Below are 21,689 nucleotides of genomic sequence, written 5' to 3' on the forward strand. Positions count from 1 at the left end.
AGCAGCCGTCCTCAGGTGAAGAACAGGTCTGTCAGAAAGACAGCGTCTGAAAGATGTATATATATTCTCAGGGAAAGTCCATTGAGCTGTACGGCGCTTTTGTCAAAAGCGACCTGATCACAAATGATAGCTCAAACGAAGTGATCTATCGTCATCGCGTTTTTAGCAGTAGTCAAATAACTCTAAACGCGTGACGTTGATTCTAAATGTGGAGGGGGAAAACCGCAAGATCCGGGGGAAAATCCACGCGACCACGGGAGGAGAGAGAGAGACGCAAACTCGAAATATACAGCAGCAGGCGTCAGGGTCTGGATCGAACCCACGACCTCCTGTAGACCAGGCGAGGTAGTTAACATCTCACCACGCAGAGAGAGAGAGAGACACGCAAACTCCAAATATACAGCAGCAAGCGTCTGGATCGAACCCACCATCTCCTGTACACCAGGCGAGGTAGTTAAAACGGATGCATATGCAAAGGGGGAAAAACCCCCACAATAATATTTGTGTATCAATTAATTGAAGGGGATATCACGACACACCCGTACGACCCTGCGAATCAGCCACACGAAAGAAGAAGTAGAAGACCGGTCGACACTCCCGGATGGCACAACAACAAAACAAAGAAAAACCGGTTGGATGTGAGGAGCTGGCTTGAGCAAGCGTGGGACGCGTGGCGTTCCATTGAGTCATCGGGGCGGGCATATCAAACTAAAACATCAGCCCTCCCGCCCCACCCAACACACACAGCAGAGCGTAATCAATGAACGAAATGGGCACAAGGGGCAGGGCGCGTCTCGGATCGTGGTGAGTGTTTCAGGAAGTTTTATCATCCTGAGTAAAAAATAAAAAATTAACCCGTAAAAACAAAGTTTGTCACTATAAATCCTTTATATGCGTGGCGGCTAGAGTCCTCTCGTCCTCTGGCTTGAGATGGCTGCCACCTATGGGTCAGATGATTGCCTGCCACCATTAAGCAATTGGTAATTAAATATAATTTATTTTTTCCTAAAAAGTGTAAAATTTTGGAGAAAAAAAATTCACGAAAATAAATTGTCACGCACAACGAGTCTGTGTGCAAAATGTCAGCTCGATTGGATCACGGGAAGTGGGTTAAAAAAACGACCGAAATATTTGCACGGTCGTAAGCGCGCAAGCAAGCAAGCAAGTGAACTTAATATAAAGGATTTAAAAATATAACAAAACCCCACTGAACTATCGCGACGTTTTTGTTATTTTTGTATTTTGTTATTGGAGACCGCTTAGTGTAACATTGATTAATTTGCTAATTGCTTTTTTTTTACCCTTTTATCTGGCAACAAAACTGACATCTTTATTTACAAGGAGTCATGTTTGCATTGACCACAATACCTGCGGTCATAATACAAACAAAAAACATAACTATGATCATGTATGTGCACTGTCCTTGAAATTGATTGGTCCACACCCGAGACAGCTTTCCTTAGAGCCTAGTCTCACATGGTGTTGGACCAGATGACGCCAAAAGGCGCACAACTCAAAGACATTGCATTCCGACTGCAGGTATTGTGGTCAATGCAAACATGACTCCTTGTAAAAAAAACGGTGTCAGTTTTGTTGCCAGATAAAAGGGTAAAACAACCAATTGCCATATTTTGCTCCTGGCAAATGAGGTTTCAATTGAGTAATTAATTCGTTTATGTATTTCACGATCACCGAGATTTCGTAATTCGCGTTGCTATTGTACGGCAATTGAAAATTATTGAATTACAATTTTAGTTGGGTTTTTTTTATATACCGAATTCGTAAAAGGGGGAAATAAATGGCCCATTCCTTGTTAGTTTTGGTTGGCAGGCATTCTCCCACTCCCCTCCCCTCCCCCATTTACAAAAGAAAAATGTGTAAATGTTGTGGCTTCACTCTTCAATACACTGGTGGGCTAAAGTAGTGAATTATTTGTCTTTTGTCAACGTGACACTTTTTTGCTGATTGACCGTATCGGGTGGTGGAGGGTTACGACACATTTATAACACTGGTCAACAAAACAAAAACATTTTTTTCTCGCCTGGACTTTTGCAGCTGTTTTAGACTAATTTCAGGGTGCTGATTCCAAATCTGATCTCAGATTTTCTCTATCACATCTCATTTTAATGCTATCGGCATACCCCATTTTCATTGATTTTACCCGAAATTAACTCTGTCAGTGACTGCTTTAGTGTTAAAATATGGTGCTGCATTTTTAGGATAGTGTGTTTATAATATCATTTTATGTAGATATCCACATTTATTTAATATTTTTCTTCTGCAGTTTTTATTGAAAATGCAATATTTTATATCTCAAAAACCTGATGTGATAGACAAAAACTGATGCCAGATTTGGAATCAGCACCTTAAAACCGTTGGAATACCTTATTCCAGAAAAAGTGTGTTGACCAGTGAAAATAACGCGATCTCACCCAAAAACTCACACACACACACACACACTACCACTCCCCCCAACTCACACACACACACACTACCACTCCCCCCAACTCACACACACACACACTACCACTCCCCCCAACTCACACACACACACTACCGCCCCCCCAACTCACACACACACACACACACTACCACTCCCCCCCAACTCACACACACACACACTACCACTCCCCCCAACACGCACACACACACACACTACCACTCCCCCCCAACTCACACACACACACACTACCACTCCCCCCAACTCACACACACACACACTACCGCCCCTCCCAACACACACACACACACACTACCACTCCCCCCAACTCACACACACACACTACCACTCCCCCCCCCAACTCACACACACACACACTACCACTCCCCCCAACTCACACACACACACTACCACTCCCCCCCCCAACTCACACACACACACACACTACCACTCCCCCCCAACTCACACACACACACACTACCACTCCCCCCAACTCACACACACACACACTACCACTCCCCCCAACACACACACACACACACTACCACTCCCCCCAACACACACACACACACACTACCACTCCCCCCAACTCACACACACACACACTACCACTCCCCCCAACTCACACACACACACACTACCGCCCCTCCCAACACACACACACACACTACCACTCCCCCCAACTCACACACACACACACTACCACTCCCCCCCCAACTCACACACACACACACTACCACTCCCCCCCCAACTCACACACACACACACTACCACTCCCCCCAACTCACACACACACACTACCACTCCCCCCCAACTCACACACACACACACTACCACTCCCCCCAACACACACACACACTACCACTCCCCCCCCAACACACACACACTACCACTCCCCCCAACTCACACACACACTACCACTCCCCCCCCAACACACACACACACACACACACTACCACTCCCCCCCCAACTCACACACACACACACTACCGCCCCCCCCATCACACACACACACACTACCGCCCCCCCCATCACACACACACACACACTACCACTCCCCCCCCAACTCACACACACACACACTACCACTCCCCCCCCCAACTCACACACACACACACTACCGCCCCCCCCATCACACACACACACACTACCACTCCCCCCAACTCACACACACACACACTACCACTCCCCCCAACTCACACACACACACACTACCGCCCCTCCCAACACACACACACACACTACCACTCCCCCCCAACTCACACACACACACACTACCGCCCCCCCCATCACACACACACACACTACCGCCCCCCCCATCACACACACACACACTACCACTCCCCCCCCAACTCACACACACACACACTACCGCCCCCCCCATCACACACACACACACTACCGCCCCCCCCATCACACACACACACTACCACTCCCCCCAACACACACACACACACACTACCACTCTCCCAACTCACACACACACACACTACCGCCCCCCCCCATCACACACACACACACTACACTCCCCCAACTCACACACACACACACTACCACTCCCCCCCCAACTCACACACACACACACTACCGCCCCCCCCATCACACACACACACACTACCACTCCCCCCCAACTCACACACACACACACTACCACTCCCCCCAACTCACACACACACACACTACCACTCCCCCCCAACTCACACACACACACACTACCACTCCCCCCAACTCACACACACACACACAACTACCACTCCCCCCAACTCACACACACACACACTACCACTCCCCCCAACTCACACACACACACACTACCACTCCCCCCCCAACTCACACACACTCACACTACCACTCCCCCCAACTCACACACACACACGCTACCACTCCCCCCAACTCACACACACACACACTACCACTCCCCCCAACTCACACACACACACACTACCACTCCACACACACACTACCACTCCCCCCAACTCACACACACACACACTACCACTCCCCCCAACTCACACACACACACTACCACTCCCCCCAACTCACACACACACACAAACTACCACTCCCCCCAACTCACACACACACACACTACCACTCCCCCCAACTCACACACACACACACTACCGCCCCCCCAACTCACACACACACACACTACCACTCCCCCCAACTCACACACACACACACTACCACTCCCCCCAACTCACACACACACACACTACCACTCCCCCCAACTCACACACACACACACAAACTACCACTCCCCCCAACTCACACACACACACACTACCACTCCCCCCAACTCACACACACACACACTACCACTCCCCCCCAACACACACACACACACACTACCACTCCCCCCAACTCACACACACACACTACCACTCCCCCCATCACACACACACTACCACTCCCCACAACACACACACACACACACTACCACTCCCCCCAACTCACACACACACACACACTACCACTCCCCCCAACTCACACACACACACACTACCACTCCCCCCATCACACACACTCACACTACCACTCCCCCCAACTCACACACACACACACTACCACTCCCCCCAACTCACACACACACACTACCACTCCCCCCAACTCACACACACACACACTACCACTCCCCCCATCACACACACACACACTACCACTCCCCCCAACTCACACACACACACACTACCACTCCCCCCAACTCACACACACACACACTACCACTCTCCCCAACACACACACACACACTACCACTCCCCCCCCCACACACACACACACACTAACACTCCCCCCAACTCACTCACACACACACTACCACTCCCCCCAACTCACACACACACACTACCACTCCCCCCAACTCACACACACACACACTACCACTCCCCCCCAACTCACACACACACACACTACCCCCCCCCCCAACTCACACACTCACACACGCCGTGTTATTATTGAGGAAAGTGTTGAGATTGTATCTGTGCTGGGGAATGTTCACTTTGGAGTTCTGGTTTGTATTGTTCTGTGCACGGCCGCTGTCAACGCAGCAGTAGCAGCAGGTGACAGCAGTGACAGCAGCATCACTGAAGAATGTGTTTAAAGTTAAATGGGAGTATTGTCATTGCTATATTTCCTGAAACATTGGCGTCAAACGTCATGCAAATTTCCGTGGTGGTGGTTTGTGGTGGTGGTCGTACTGATAGTGGTGGTGATAGTGATAGTTGTGGTGATGGTGATGAAAGTGGTTGGTGATGGTGTTTGTTGTGGTGATGGTAGTAGTGGTGTTTGTGATCGTGGTGGCGGTCTTGGCAATAGTGGTGGTTGTTGTCGTGGTGGTTGTAGTAGTGGTTGTTGTGGTGGTTAGTGGTGGTAGTGTCGTATTGATAGTGGTGGTGGTGATAATTGTGGTGATGATGATAGTGGTGGTGGTGGTTGCGCTGGCAGTGTGTGTTGTGGGTGTGGTACTACCGGTGGTGGTGGTGGTAGTGGTGGTGGTAGCGAGTTGTAGAGTTGCGTTGGCAGTAGCAGTTGTGGCTACGATGTCAGCGGATGTTTGTGGTGGTGGTTGTTGTGTTACTGGCCTAAACAGCTTTTGTTCGGCCGGATCGAGGGGGCTAAACGGGCGCGGCACGGGCTAGAGAAGAGATGGAGTGATGTGGTACAGGAGGACGTGGAGCTGAGTGGACTTGCCGATGACTGGTACCAGCGGTGTCAAGATCGGCCTCAGTGGAGGAGGCTCGTGAAGGACGCTACTGGGCAGTTGGAGGCAGTCGCCCTCCAACAACAACGGAGGGCGGAGGAGCGACGCTCACAACAACGAGCGGAGCGCCGGGCGGCTAAAGCACAGCAAGTTGGCACAGTAGGGGGTACAGGTGGTGCATCAGCCAGTCATCTCGGTCATCTTAGTCAGTCGACCCGTGGCACCTGCTGGGTCTGCCCCGTGACCTCCTGCCAGCGGGCGTTCGACACTTCACGTGGCAGCCTCAAGGTGCACATGGCCTGGCACAAGCGTCGTGGTGACGTCACCGCCACTTAGTGGCGAATGGCGGTTGTTGTTGTTGTGTTACTGGCAGAAAACATCGCCACTGGGGAGACAAAGGCGACCGGGCGTGGTGCTGGCCACCCACCCCCCTCGTGTGCCGTGCCGGCCTTCATAGGTGCTGCTCGCTAACAGCACTTGCCCCTACAGCCTGTTACAGGCTACATGGTGGGATAGGGGGATCTTTGTCTTTATAGTATTGCTGCGCCATATACTCCCACTACCCTCCAACTCCATCATGTATGTATGCTGTATGTATGCGGACAAATAAAGAACCAAAGAGTATGGATTCCTGCAGTCACGAAAGCGTCAAATCAAGATTGTGTGCATGTATGTTGAATAATAGAATACGACGTTTCGATTGCAACACAAGCAATCATCATCAGGTATAATGAAATAGCGACTATTTCATTATACCTGATGATGATTGCTTGTGTTGCAATCGAAACGTCGTATTCTATTATTTAATTTAATTTATTATTATTTTATCTTTAGACGTGACTTAACCGAAAGAAACAAATAATAATTCCTGCAGTCACGAAAGTTCTAAAATTAAGATTGTATGTTGAACTTCATGAGCACAGGAACGTAGCCAAGCGTGCTAATCGGAGGTGCGGGGTTGAATGACAACAATTACCCACCCCCCACCTCTCCGCCCGAACCCATCCCCCACACACACAACACCAATGCTCACAACTCAAAATAAAAATCCCATAAAAAAAACTAATCTCCATATATCTATAAAAGGCAAAGTTGTGATTATGGGTGTCTGTTCAAAATGTTTAGCGTTCTTCCCGACATGCAACAAACTTGAAATTTGCCATGTGGGTACCTTCCAGACTGTACACCATGCAAACATTATAAAAATACACTTTTTTTGTTTTTTTTTGTGGGGGGGGGGGGGGAGCGCAATAATACATTGATTATTTGCACAGCAAATGAGCTGTGACGTCACATCTGTCACGTGACCCGCGCACGTGGAAGCGTAACGCATTGTAGTGTAGTGGTTAGCACGCTGTGTGTGTGAGTGGGGAGCGGTGGTGCAGTGGTTAGCGCGCCGCGCTACGAACCCGGCGACCCGAGTTCGATTCCCGCTCACGGCCACCACCGGTGACGATTATTTGAACCGGTCCTGGGCCTCCCCTAGGTCGACTCAGCCTCAAAACGAGTAGGTGGTGTGTCAACATCGCCAGCAGCAACCACACGAACGCAAATCCGAGTGGGAGAACCGGACCGCGTGGCTATGGGGCCGTCCATAAATGACGTCACGCGATTTTGGAGGATTTTTGACCCCCCCCCCCCTTCGTCACACGGCGTCGCAAAAAGTCAGACCCCCCCCCTGAAATATGACGTCACAAAGCTCTGCCCCTCCCCCTCCAATTAAAACATGCTTTAAACTATTGTCATTGTAGTGCGTATTTAATGTGGCGCTGCACTCTGATGTTGTAGGAGAAAACATTTATTAAAAAGTCTTTTTAATTAAGTAGAACGTGTTGTCTATATTTATTTAAAGTTGCGCATTTTGATGTGACGTCACATTTCTCAACCCCCCCCCCCCCCCCCCATCGTCACACATCGTCACAAATGTCTGACCCCCCCCCCACCCCCCCACTAGGTGCGTGACGTCATTTATGGACGGCCCCTTTGCCACGGAAGGGGGTTCGGTAAGGGACCAGCTGGGCCAGCCACGGGGATCCGATATTTTAAAAAAAATTGTTCGGAATTGTTTTTGTGTTGTTACCATAATTTTATTTTTAAAATGTTACGCCACGGTTTCTACTCGCGATGATGGTGTGCCGAGGGTTTGAGCTCTTCGGATACATTTATTGAGTCAAGTCGAGTCAGCGCTCGCCGCGAGATCCAAAACTCTCAGCGGCTGGCGTTCAACAGAGACCACGGTGGTAAATTTGAGAATTTTTTTTTGAAAAAAAATGTTGTTTAACATTTTTTTGTTGAAATTTTTTTTTTATAAAAAAAAATACAAAGTTATAAAAAAAAAATTGTATAAAAAAAAATGTGCGTGGTGGTTTCTACTCGTACCGATGGTGTGCCGCGGGTTTGAACTCGCGACCTTTCCATCGGATAGATTTATTTTAGTCAAGCCGAGTCGGCGCCATTCTCGGCTTTCAAGAATCGAGAAAGACCACGTGCATCGAGCAAGGCAAAGCACATCATTGGCACCGTGTATCGTTTTTAGTGTTTCAATGCGTACGCGTGTAGTAAAATGTTCGTCTCATTGCAAGGCATATTTCTCAATTCAACGTTTGCCCATTCCCTAATTAACTGTTGTAAATATTTGTTTTGTTTATTCCCTTTTCGCATCCGGCGCGTCCGTATTAAATGTTGTGAAGTACAATAACCCCCCCCCCCAACTCGGCTTTAATTTACAACGGCGGTCGGTCGCACTCCGAGCACATCGAGAGGGCCGGGCGAACGGAGGCGCGAGGGGACGGCCACAGGGCAAGAAGGGCGCTGGGTTCGAGTCCAGGCTAGGGCGCCTTTCTGTGAGTGAGTGAGTGAGTGGAGTTTGTGTGATCTCCCCCTGTTCTACAGAGTGAGTGAGTGGAGTTTGTGTGATCTCCCCCTGTTCAACAGAGTGAGTGAGTGGAGTTTGTGTGATCTCCCCCTGTTCAACAGAGTGAGTGAGTGGAGTTTGTGTGATCTCCCCCTGTTCAACAGAGTGAGTGAGTCGAGTTTGTGTGATCTCCCCCTGTTCTACAGAGTGAGTGAGTGGAGTTTGTGTGATCTCCCCCTGTTCTACAGAGTGAGTGAGTGGAGTTTGTGTGATCTCCCCCTGTTCTACAGAGTGAGTGAGTGGAGTTTGTGTGATCTCCCCCTGTTCTACAGAGTGAGTGAGTGGAGTTTGTGTGATCTCTCCCTGTTCTGCAGAGTGAGTGAGTGGAGTTTGTGTTATTTCTCTCCCCCTGTTCTACAGAGTGAGTGAGTGGAGTTTGTGTAATTTCTCTCCCCCTGTTCTACAGAGTGAGTGAGTGGAGTTTGTGTGATCTCCCCCTGTTCTCCAGAGTGAGTGAGTGGAGTTTGTGTGATCTCCCCCTGTTCTCCAGAGTGAGTGAGTGGAGTTTGTGTGATCTCCCCCTGTTCTACAGAGTGAGTGAGTGGAGTTTGTGTGATCTCCCCCTGTTCTACAGAGTGAGTGAGTGGAGTTTGTGTGATCTCCCCCTGTTCTACAGAGTCAGTGGAGTTTGTGTGATCTCCCTCTCTTCTGCAGAGTGAGTGGAGTTTGTGTGATCTCCCCCTGTTCTACAGAGTGAGTGAGTGGAGTTTGTGTGATCTCCCCCTGTTCTACAGAGTGAGTGAGTGGAGTTTGTTTGATCTCTCCCTGTTCCACAGAGTGAGTGAGTGGAGTTTGTGTGATCTCCCCCTGTTCTACAGAGTGAGTGAGTGGAGTTTGTGTGATCTCCCCCTGTATTACATTGTGAGTGAGTGGAGTTTGTGTGATCTCCCCCTGTTCTACAGAGTGAGTGAGTGGAGTTTGTTTGATCTCTCCCTGTTCCACAGAGTGAGTGAGTGGAGTTTGTGTGATCTCCCCCTGTTCTACAGAGTGAGTGGAGTTTGTGTGATCTCCCCCTGTTCTACAGAGTGAGTGAGTGAGTGGAGTTTGTGTGATTTCTGCCCCCCTGTTCTACAGAATGAGTGAGTGGAGTTTGTGTGATCTCCCCCTGTTCTGCAGAGTGAGTGAGTGGAGTTTGTGTGATTTCTCTCCCCCTGTTCTACAGAGTGAGTGAGTGGAGTTTGTGTGATCTCTCCCTGTTCTACAGAGTGAGTGGAGTTTGTGTGATCTCCCCCTGTTCTACAGAGTGAGTGAGTGGAGTTTGTGTGATCTCCCCCTGTTCTACAGAGTGAGTGAGTGGAGATTGTGTGATCTCCCCCTGTATTACATTGTGAGTGAGTGGACTTTGTATGTTCTCTCCGTGTTCTGAAGAGTCAGTGAGTGAGTGGAGTTTGTGTGATCTCCCCCTGTTCTACAGAGTGAGTGAGTGGAGTTTGTATGATCTCCCCCCTGTTCTACAGAGTGAGTGAGTGGAGTTTGTGTGATCTCTCCCTGTTCTGCAGAGTGAGTGAGTGGAGTTTGTGTAATTTCTCTCCCCCTGTTCTACAGAGTGAGTGGAGTTTGTGTAATTTCTCTCCCCCTGTCCTACAGAGTGAGTGAGTGAGTGGAGTTTGTGTGATTTCTGCCCCCCTGTTCTACAGAGCGAGTGAGTGGAGTTTGTGTAATTTCTCTCCCCCTGTTCTACAGAGTGAGTGAGTGGAGTTTGTGTAATTTCTCTCCCCCTGTCCTACAGAGTGAGTGAGTGGAGTTTGTGTGATTTCTGCCCCCCTGTTCTACAGAGTGAGTGAGTGGAGTTTGTGTAATTTCTCTCCCCCTGTTCTACAGAGTGAGTGAGTGGAGTTTGTGTAATTTCTCTCCCCCTGTCCTACAGAGTGAGTGAGTGGAGTTTGTGTGATTTCTGCCCCCCTGTTCTACAGAGTGAGTGAGTGGAGTTTGTGTAATTTCTCTCCCCCTGTCCTACAGAGTGAGTGAGTGGAGTTTGTGTGATTTCTGCCCCCCTGTTCTACAGAGTGAGTGAGTGGAGTTTGTTTGATCTCTCCCTGTTCCACAGAGTGAGTGAGTGGAGTTTGTGTGATCTCCCCCTGTTCTACAGAGTGAGTGAGTGGAGTTTGTGTGATCTCCCCCTGTATTACATTGTGAGTGAGTGGAGTTTGTGTGATCTCCCCCTGTTCTACAGAGTGAGTGAGTGGAGTTTGTTTGATCTCTCCCTGTTCCACAGAGTGAGTGAGTGGAGTTTGTGTGATCTCCCCCTGTTCTACAGAGTGAGTGGAGTTTGTGTGATCTCCCCCTGTTCTACAGAGTGAGTGAGTGAGTGGAGTTTGTGTGATTTCTGCCCCCCTGTTCTACAGAATGAGTGAGTGGAGTTTGTGTGATCTCCCCCTGTTCTGCAGAGTGAGTGAGTGGAGTTTGTGTGATTTCTCTCCCCCTGTTCTACAGAGTGAGTGAGTGGAGTTTGTGTGATCTCTCCCTGTTCTACAGAGTGAGTGGAGTTTGTGTGATCTCCCCCTGTTCTACAGAGTGAGTGAGTGGAGTTTGTGTGATCTCCCCCTGTTCTACAGAGTGAGTGAGTGGAGATTGTGTGATCTCCCCCTGTATTACATTGTGAGTGAGTGGACTTTGTATGTTCTCTCCGTGTTCTGAAGAGTCAGTGAGTGAGTGGAGTTTGTGTGATCTCCCCCTGTTCTACAGAGTGAGTGAGTGGAGTTTGTATGATCTCCCCCCTGTTCTACAGAGTGAGTGAGTGGAGTTTGTGTGATCTCTCCCTGTTCTGCAGAGTGAGTGAGTGGAGTTTGTGTAATTTCTCTCCCCCTGTTCTACAGAGTGAGTGGAGTTTGTGTAATTTCTCTCCCCCTGTCCTACAGAGTGAGTGAGTGAGTGGAGTTTGTGTGATTTCTGCCCCCCTGTTCTACAGAGCGAGTGAGTGGAGTTTGTGTAATTTCTCTCCCCCTGTTCTACAGAGTGAGTGAGTGGAGTTTGTGTAATTTCTCTCCCCCTGTCCTACAGAGTGAGTGAGTGGAGTTTGTGTGATTTCTGCCCCCCTGTTCTACAGAGTGAGTGAGTGGAGTTTGTGTAATTTCTCTCCCCCTGTTCTACAGAGTGAGTGAGTGGAGTTTGTGTAATTTCTCTCCCCCTGTCCTACAGAGTGAGTGAGTGGAGTTTGTGTGATTTCTGCCCCCCTGTTCTACAGAGTGAGTGAGTGGAGTTTGTGTAATTTCTCTCCCCCTGTCCTACAGAGTGAGTGAGTGGAGTTTGTGTGATTTCTGCCCCCCTGTTCTACAGAGTGAGTGAGTGGAGTTTGTGTAATTTCTCTCCCCCTGTTCTACAGAGTGAGTGAGTGGAGTTTGTGTAATTTCTAGTCCCCTGTCCTACAGAGTGAGTGAGTGGAGTTTGTGTGATTTCTGCCCCCCTGTTCTACAGAGTGAGTGAGTGGAGTTTGTGTAATTTCTCTCCCCCTGTCCTACAGAGTGAGTGAGTGGAGTTTGTGTAATTTCTCTCCCCCTGTTCTACAGAGTGAGTGAGTGGAGTTTGTGTAATTTCTCTCCCCCTGTCCTACAGAGTGAGTGAGTGGAGTTTGTGTGATTTCTGCCCCCCTGTTCTACAGAGTGAGTGAGTGGAGTTTGTGTAATTTCTCTCCCCCTGTCCTACAGAGTGAGTGAGTGGAGTTTGTGTGATTTCTGCCCCCCTGTTCTACAGAGTGAGTGAGTGGAGTTTGTGTAATTTCTCTCCCCCTGTTCTACAGAGTGAGTGAGTGGAGTTTGTGTAATTTCTAGTCCCCTGTCCTACAGAGTGAGTGAGTGGAGTTTGTGTGATTTCTGCCCCCCTGTTCTACAGAGTGAGTGAGTGGAGTTTGTGTAATTTCTCCCCCCCTGTTCTACAGAGTGAGTGAGTGGAGTTTGTATGATCTCTCCCTGTCCTACAAAGTGAGTGACTGCCGTTCGTACGTTCTCCTGTACCCACTCCCGCGCGTGTCTTCTCGTGTCCACCATCTCATCCTTACACCAGATGCATATCCGGCGCTCCTCCTCCCACTCCGGTGTAATCGCTCGCTCGCCCCCGACACACTCACCGCGCGCCCTCACCCACCTGCTTGCCGCGGTGCGACACAGACGCGGACGAGGTGGGGAGCGCCGCGGGTCCGTGCGCGCTCCTGGCTCCTTGCTGCGAGCAGCTGCTCTCAGACGCGCTGTAGTGTTCGGAGCCACTCGACGACAAAGATCGCTTCGACTCGCTCAGCGACGAGAACGCAGCAGCAGCAGCAGCAGCCGGCGCCGACGACGGAAGCTCCGGCGACAGCAGCAGCGACGAAGACGACGATGACGACAACGGCAGAGGTGGAGGTGGTGGAGGTGGTGGAGGTGGAGGCTGCGTGACCCGGCTGGGTAGGCGGCCCAGGAGGTCGGGGCTGGGGTCGCGAGGACGGAAGGTGCTGTGACGAGGGATCACGGTGTGACGCGGGTCTTCGCCCACGCCGCCGATGCCGCCACCACCGCCACCACCGCACGCTTCCTCCAGCGCCTCGGCGATGGACTGGTACGTTGGTTCGTCGCCTGGTCCCTGGGTCAGGGCAAAGCACGTGCGGGTTGGGGGGGTATGGGGGGGGGGTTTCAAGGTATCGCTTCGAAACCCGCGTTCCGCATCGAGGGTTGTTCGCTGGTTGAACCACGGTTGAACTGCGGCAGTGCATAATGAATAGTGGCGAATTTTTTTTTTTCATATATTTTTTTCTGTTCTAATATTTTTTTCATTATAATATTTTTTTTTATTATTATCACATGTTTTATTATAATAGTTTTTTATATTCTAATCTTTTTTTAATTATGAAAAATAGATATTATAGTTTTTAATTTTTATAATTTTCTATTATCATGTTTCCATTAGAATCGTTTTCATATTCTTCTAAAATAATTTTATAAAAAAATGTTATTATAATATTTTTTTTATTTTTAAAACTTTTATTATCATTCTTTTCATTTTAATATTTTTTTATTATTCTAAGATATTTTTTTTATTATCATATTTTATTTATTATAACATTTATTCTTGTTACTTTAATTTCTCTTTCTTTTTTCGCTCGTCTCGTCCGACGCCGCTGCGAAAGCGACCCGCACCGCTTCCCTCGCTGACATTTCGCGCCGTGCCACGAGTGTAGTTTTCCACTGCACGAACCACCGAGCCGTGCTGGCAACGTACCAATGCCCCAGCCGTCTTTGTCTCCCCACAGCCGTAATGTCACGTGCTGTAATCTAAACTTTTTTCGGACTAAATTTCGATTTAAAGCTTTCGTGACTGCAGGGATTCATCTTCTTGGTTCTTTCGGTAAAGTCACGTAGAAGGGAAATAATAAAATAATAAAAATATCTATATTAAACATAATAAAATAATTTTACGCTTGGAACGTCTATTAAAGCTTAGAGTCGTGGCATCTCTTCAGAAAGGTGAGAGACTCGATTAGCTGAGCCTTCTTATCTCGGAGTTTGTTGAAGGATCGTCTTGAGAATTGTATTTTATTATGTTTTATTTTTATTATTTTATTATTTCCCTTCTACGTGACTTTACCGAAAGAACCAAGAAGATGAATCCCTGCAGTCACGAAAGCTTGAAATCGTAATTTTATTATGTTTTATTTTTTTTATTTTATTATGTTTTATTTTTATTATTTTATTATGTTTAATTTTTATTATTTTATTATTTCCCTTCTATGTGACTTTACCGAAAGAACCAAGAAGATTCTTTCGGACTATCGTACGTAGCCAACAGCCTTAATCGGAGGTGCGGGGGAGGGAAGGTCATCTTGCTGTTTACATACTGCATCAGGTATTCAAAGAGACCCAGGATCGGGTTCAGGATGCCACGGTGGCTAGGAGATGTTAACTACCTCGCCTGGTGTACAGGAGGTCGTGGGTTCGATCCCGAATCTGACGAAGCCTGCTGTAAATTTAGAGTTTGCGTGTCTCTCTCTCATCATGATCACGGTGGCTATGAGATGTTAACTACCTCGCCTGGTGTACAGGAGGTCGTGGGTTCGATCCTGAACCTGACGATGCCTGCTGTATATTTAGAGTTTGCGTGTCTCTCTCTCATCATGATCACGGTGGCTAGGAGATGTTAACTACCTCGCCTGGTGTACAGGAGGTCGTGGGTTCGATCCTGAACCTGACGATGCCTGCTGTATATTTAGAGTTTGCGTGTCTCTCTCTCATCATGATCACGGTGGCTAGGAGATGTTAACTACCTCGCCTGGTGTACAGGAGGTCGTGGGTTCGATCCTGAACCTGACGATGCCTGCTGTATATTTGGAGTTTGCGTGTCTCTCTCTCCGTGGTGAGATGTTAACTGCCTCGCCTGGTCTACAGGAGGTCGTGGGTTCGATCCCGAACCTGACGAAGCCTGCTGTATATTTGGAGTTTGCGTGTCTCTCTCTCCGTGGTGAGATGTTAACTACCTCGCCTGGTACACAGGAGGTCGTGGGTCCGATCCCGACCCTGACGCCTGCTGTATATTTGGAGTTTGCGTCTCTCTCTCTCCGTGGTGAGATGTTAACTACCTCGCCTGGTACACAGGAGGTCGTGGGTCCGATCCCGACCCTGACGCCTGCTGTATATTTGGAGTTTGCGTGTCTCTCTCTCCGTGGTGAGATGTTAACTACCTCGCCTGGTATACAGGAGGTCGTGGGTTCGATCCTGATTCCTGACGAAGCCTGCTGTATATTTGGAGTTTGCGTCTCTCTCTCTCTCCTCGTGGTCGCGTGGGTTTTTCCGGTTTTTCCCTCCACATTTAGAATCAACGTCACGCGTTTGATATAAATTTTCCACGTGACGACGATAAACCACTCCGTTGACCCATCATTTGTGGAAAGATCGCTTCTGAAAAGAGATGCATGGCTCAGTGGGCCTTACCTGGTTGGTCAAAAAAAACCCAAAAAATAAAAACCCCAAAATAGAAACCTCGATTATGAATACAAAAAATAGTTTCGTTAAATAAAATAAAATACATATCTTAGTTTAGTTTCAGATATTCGTCACCGATGAGCTGGGAAATCAGACTCGGGGTTAACTACTGCGCCACCGCTCCCCACACACGCGTAGACATCCCGCGCGCACGCACACGTGTGCACGCACACACACACACGCACACACACACACGCACACACGCACACACACACACGCACACACGCACACGCACACACGCACACACGCACGCACACACGCACACGTGTGCACACGCGCACACACACGCACACACACACACGCACACACGCACACACACACACGCACACACGCACACACGCACACACGCACGCACACACGCACGCACACACGCACACGCACGCGCACACACGCACACACACACACGCACACACGCACGCACACACGCACACGTGTGCACACGCACACACGCACACGTGTGCACACGCAACACACGCACACACGTGCACGCGCGCCCTCTAAGCGATCGCTACACGCGTGTGATTAACACCGTCGATGTAAGCACAGGATTTTGGGACTGAAGGGGGCAGGAAATGGGCCGCCGCTTGCTGATGCTGGTTTTTATTTATATCCAGGCTTTGAGATGGGTCCAGAGTGAGTTGCAAATCCCTAAGATTATGAAACTGAGAGGGGGTGGGGAGGGCGGGGGGGAAACGCAGTTCGGACGAAACCAATTTGCAACCAACGCTAAAACAGCCTCTGACAGAGACAAAAATCCCTCCCCGTGTAGCCTCAAAAGACTTTTGGGGCAAGTGCTGAGTCGACAATTGCACTCAAAGGCAAAGATCCCCCGTACAGCCTGGTACAGACTGTTGGGGCAAGTGCTGTTAGCGAGCACCTATGAAGGCCGGAACGGTACACGAGGGGGTGGGTGGCCAGCACCACGCCCGACCGCCTTTGTCTCCCTAGTGGCAATGTTTACACACCGCGCCAGGTACTCATTTGAGGCTGAGTCGACCTAGGGGACGCCCGGGACCGATTCAGATAATCGTCACTGGTGTTGGCCGTAAGCGGGAATCGAACTCGTGTCGCCGGGTTCATAGCGCCGCACGCTAACCGCTACACCACCGCTCCCCACTCGCACACACACACAGACAGACACGCTCGCACACACTCGCACACGCATTTATCTATCCGGCCAAACAGAAGCTGCTTGGGCATGCGGGGTGGCTGGGCATTGCCGGCAACGTGACCCAGCCAACGCAGCCTACATACACGTGGAAATCCATCGCACGGTAGCGGGTGATGGAATAATCCCTGAGCCTGGTTTTTTTAACTACAGTAAAACCTTGGATTGCGAGTAACTTGGTCTGCGAGTGTTTTGCAAGACGAGCAAAATGTTTTTATAGATATAAATTTGATAAACGAGCGAGGTCTTGCAATACGAGCAGTACGTGTTTACGCTTTGTCTGCCGAGCGTCACGTGATCACAACTGAAATACGAGTGCTTTGATATACGAGTGCTTTGGATTACAAACACGTTTCCGGAACGAATTATGCTCGCAATCCAAGGGTTTACTGTATTTTTATTTTTTACAAGGGTAAGGCCCCACTCGCTCTTTTTCCGAAGTGACATGGCCATTACAAATGGTAGCCCAACGAAGTGGCTGGCTTATCACCATCACCTGGACATGTATAGGCGCTACAGCTGCTCTGAAGGCGTGATGGTCGATTTCAATAATTTGGAGGGACAAAACCTGGTGCGCAAGAGGTCGTGGTTTCGATCTCAACCCTGACGCCTGCTGCTGTATAGTTGGAGTTTGCGTGTCTCTCTCTCTCTCCGTGGTGAGATGTTAACTACCTCGCCTGGTATGCAGGAGGTCGTGGTTTCGATCCCAACCCTGACACCTGCTGTATATTTGGAGTTTGCGTGTCTCTCTCTCTCTCCCCGTGGTGAGATGTTAACTACCTCGCCTGGTATACAGGAGGTCGTGGGTTCGATACCGACTCTGACGCCTGCTGCTGTATATTTGTAGTTTGCGTGTCTCTCTCTCTCCGTGGTGAGATGTTAACTACCTCGCCTGGTCTACAGGAGGTCGTGGGTTCAATCCCAACCCTGACGCTTGCTGTATATTTGGAGTTTGCGTGTCTCTCTCTCTCCGTGGTGAGATGTTAACTACCTCGCCTGGTCTACAGGAGGTCGTGGTTTCGATCCCAACCCTGACGTCCGTATATTTGGAGTTTACATGTCCTTGCCGTGGTTGAAGAGATTTTTCTCCGGGTCCTCCGGTTTTTCCCTTCTCATTTCGAAACATGCATATAGAGAATTTGGCTGCTATAAATTTCCACGTGGTGATGATGATTACGATAAGCCATTTCGTTGAGCTATCATTTGTGACTGGGTAGCTTCTGAAAAAGGGCTACATGGTCAAATAAACATTTTTTTGTTTAGTTTGTTTTTGAGAGAGAGACACGCACACTCCAAATATACAGCAGGCGTCAGGGTCGGGATCGAACCCACGACCTCCTGTATACCATGCGAGGTAGTCAACATCTCACCACGGAGAGAGAGAGAGACACGCAAACTCCCAATATACAGCAGGCGTCGTCAGGGTCGGGATCGAACCCACGACCTCCTGCATACCATGCGAGGTAGTCAACATCTCTCCACGGAGAGAGAGAGAGACACGCAAACTCCCAATGTACAGCAGACCTCAGCGTCAGCATTGAACCCTCGACCTCCTGCACACCGGGCGAGGTAGTCTACATCTCCTCGCCAGCGGTAAGAGAGAATCTCGGTGTCCCAGACGGAATCTTAAGCGGTCGAGGAAATTGGGTCAGCTGCCTTAAATAAAAAAAAATGTTTGCAAAAAAATAAATGAATAAAAACAACCTCGGGGGGGGGAGGGGGGAAGGGGGGGGTTAGAGGTCAGATTCGGCGCGAATTGCAGCAGCTCACGGTGTCTCGGTCGCGATGGGCGCTCTGCTCAGAGGAAGAAAAGAAAAAGATTTCCTTTGTCGTCGGAGAACGGTGACATTCTTTTCTCGAGCGGTGGGACGCCCCCCCTCCCTCCTCTCCTCCAATTAGCCCCCCCCCACCTCCCCCTGTTGCATCGCTCAGACGGACGCGTGCAGTAGCAACAGCAGCAGCGATTAGAGGCGGATGCTTGCGTGCGCTGGAGGCTGGATCCGTGGCCAGAGAAGATTTCTGGGAGGTTGGGGTGGGGGGGGGGTCCCAGCCCCCCAGCCCCCCTGTCCCCCTCCCCTCCCACCCCCATCCCACGAGGTGAATCGATCGGGGGAGGGGGGGGGGCGCCGTAGTGGCTAGGAGATGTTATCTCCCTCTCCTAGTATGCAGGAGGTCATCCCTTCTCTCACCCCCCGCCCCCCAGCTCCACTCTCTCTCTCTCTCTCTTCCCTCTCTTTTTTTTTTACGATCAGAGGAATCAAGAAGATGTTCGGTGTAGTCGGGACACTGCTTCGTTCATCATTTCGGTTAATTTTTTGGGTTTTTTTTTAATGCTTTGCTTTGTGTACCCCCCCCCCCCCCTCGCTCACTCTCTCTCGCTCTCTCGGTCACTCTCTCGCTCTCTCGGTCACTCTCTCGCTCTCTCGGTCACTCTCTCGCTCTCTCGGTCACTCTCTCGCTCGGTCACTCTCTCGCTCGCTCACTCTCTCGCTCGCTCACTCTCTCGCTCGCTCACTCTCTCGCTCGCTCACACTCTCGCTCACTCTCTCTCTCGCCACCGTGGGGTGCGGTCGCACGAACGAGCTGCTCCCGCTCCAACGTTGGTGTGGGTGGAGGCCTGGGCTCAGGTGTGAGCCTGAGCCTGGCCTAGAGAGAGGTGAACTAGGGAGAAAACGCTAGTTTATTCTGCGTTTTTCTCCCCGTACATCAGCCTGCTATAGTAACAGTTTTAATTACTACTGTTGTTGTTGTGTGTTTGTCTGGTCTGTGTGTTTGTCTGTGTGTTTGTTCTGCTTGTTTGTCTGCTTGGTTCGTCGCGTTGTGTGTTGGCCTGGTGCTTTTTACCTGGTTTAACACCGCGTGTGTTCGGCCTGTTTGTCTGTTTGGTGAGTGTTTGTTTTGTGTGTTTGCTTGTTCGTGTGTTTGCTTGTGCGTGTGTTTGTTCGTTTATCTGTCGTTTTGTTTATTTGTATGTTTGTTTTGATTGTTCGTTTTCGTTTTGTTTGCTTGTTGGTTCGGTCGTGTGTGTGTTCGGCTGTGTGTTTGTCCTGCGCGTGTGTGTGCTTGTCTGTGCGTGTGTGTGTTTGTCTGTCTGTCTGGTGGTTGGTTTCGGGTGTGTGTTGTGTGTTTGTTTGGTGTATTATCATTTTTTTTGGTGATTATTTTTTTGTTGCTGCTGGTGCTGCCATGCGGGCGACATGGTTCAGCCCAGCAGTACGGAGGCTCTCACGGATAACCACGGCTTCCGATGTTTTCCATCGCCGGGGACAGCACCCGAGGAAGTCGCCACTGCAGTAGCAACGCACACCGGGCTGCCTGCTGTCCGGGTGGTGCAAAGAGAGAACAGTGGCTATGTTGTGTACGTAGCCACGGTGGAGGCGGCGGCGCGTGTGGTGGAGAAAGGACTCGTAGTCGGAGGTGAGGGGGGGCAGCTGGTACAGTGCACCCCTCTCACAGCACCGACGGTGCGAATCACCATCACGGGCGCTCCACCATACATGACCGACGCGGAGCTGATGGGAGAGCTGCAACGCTTCGGCACGGTGGCCTCGAACATCAGCCTGCTGCCTATGAGAACGCGGAACCCTGCCATGCGACACATCTTGTCTGGGCAACGGCAGGTGCTCCTCATCTTGAAGGGTGGACGCACCGTGTTGGACGTGGCCATCAAGCGCACCGTTGGTAGCCGCGTCCCCACGGTGTACCTGGCTACGACCGAACCACGCTGCTACGGATGTGGCAGCGTGGGACATGTGAAGAAAAATTGCTCCACCAAGGCGGGGTCGGGTGGAGCTGCGACAGGGACGACGCCGACGCTGCAGCCGCAACAGCAGCAGCAGCGGGAGCATCGCGAGCGGCAGCAGCAGCAGCTGCAGGACCAGCAGCAGCAACAGCCGCAGGACCAGCAGCAGCAACAGCCGCAGCAGCAGCAGCGGGTGAGGGAGTACCCCCCGCCGCCGCCGCCGCAGCATGACGTGCAGCAGCAGCAGCCGCCGCAGCAGCATCGGCAGCAACAACAGCCGCAGCAAGATGGTGCCGGTTCCGTGCCGGAGCGTGGGGAGCCGGCACCAGAGAAGGAACCCGCTGACGATGACGGTGGAGAGTTCACCGTCGTCGGAGGGGCGCGGAAGAGGAGGAAGATGGGCAGGCGCGGGAGCGCCCAGCCCATGGTAACAGCCGAAACAGCTGGTGACGGTAGCCAGCCAGCCGACCGCCCTGTGGAGGAGGGGGGGGGCGTGGGTGACGCGCCCCTGGTGGAGACGACCGAGCCGGGGGCGCGACCTCCGGGCCCGACATAACCCCCTCCAACGCAGGGAGAGGAACAACTGACGACCGCCACCGGCGCCGTGGCTGTGCCAGGTGGCGTCGAGGCTCCGGGAAGCACCTCTTCGCCTGTCCCGGGGGAGGGGGAGGAGATGGAAATGGACCCGGGGGGGAGTGGGCTGCCTGCGAGCGGGATTGTGCCCAGCGAGGGCCCGGCGCCAGATGGGGCGGCGGGGACGGAAGAGGAGGCCTGCGCCGAC

General features: G+C 50.7%; 1 protein-coding gene across 2 annotated transcripts in view; it reads right to left on the reverse strand.

Annotated features, from left to right (window-relative positions):
• LOC144950918 (protocadherin-9-like) overlaps positions 1–21,689 on the reverse strand; it is a 152,462-nt gene that overhangs the window by 82,401 nt on the left and 48,372 nt on the right. For both annotated transcript variants that reach the window (XM_078881096.1, XM_078881094.1), the window contains exon 6: positions 13,135–13,605. In XM_078881096.1, coding sequence (XP_078737222.1) covers positions 13,135–13,605 — 471 coding nt within the window. The remainder of the gene's footprint in view (positions 1–13,134; positions 13,606–21,689) is intronic.

Source organism: Lampetra fluviatilis, chromosome 60 (assembly GCF_964198595.1).
Source record: "Lampetra fluviatilis chromosome 60, kcLamFluv1.1, whole genome shotgun sequence".
NCBI classification, from domain to species: Eukaryota; Metazoa; Chordata; class Hyperoartia; order Petromyzontiformes; family Petromyzontidae; genus Lampetra; species Lampetra fluviatilis.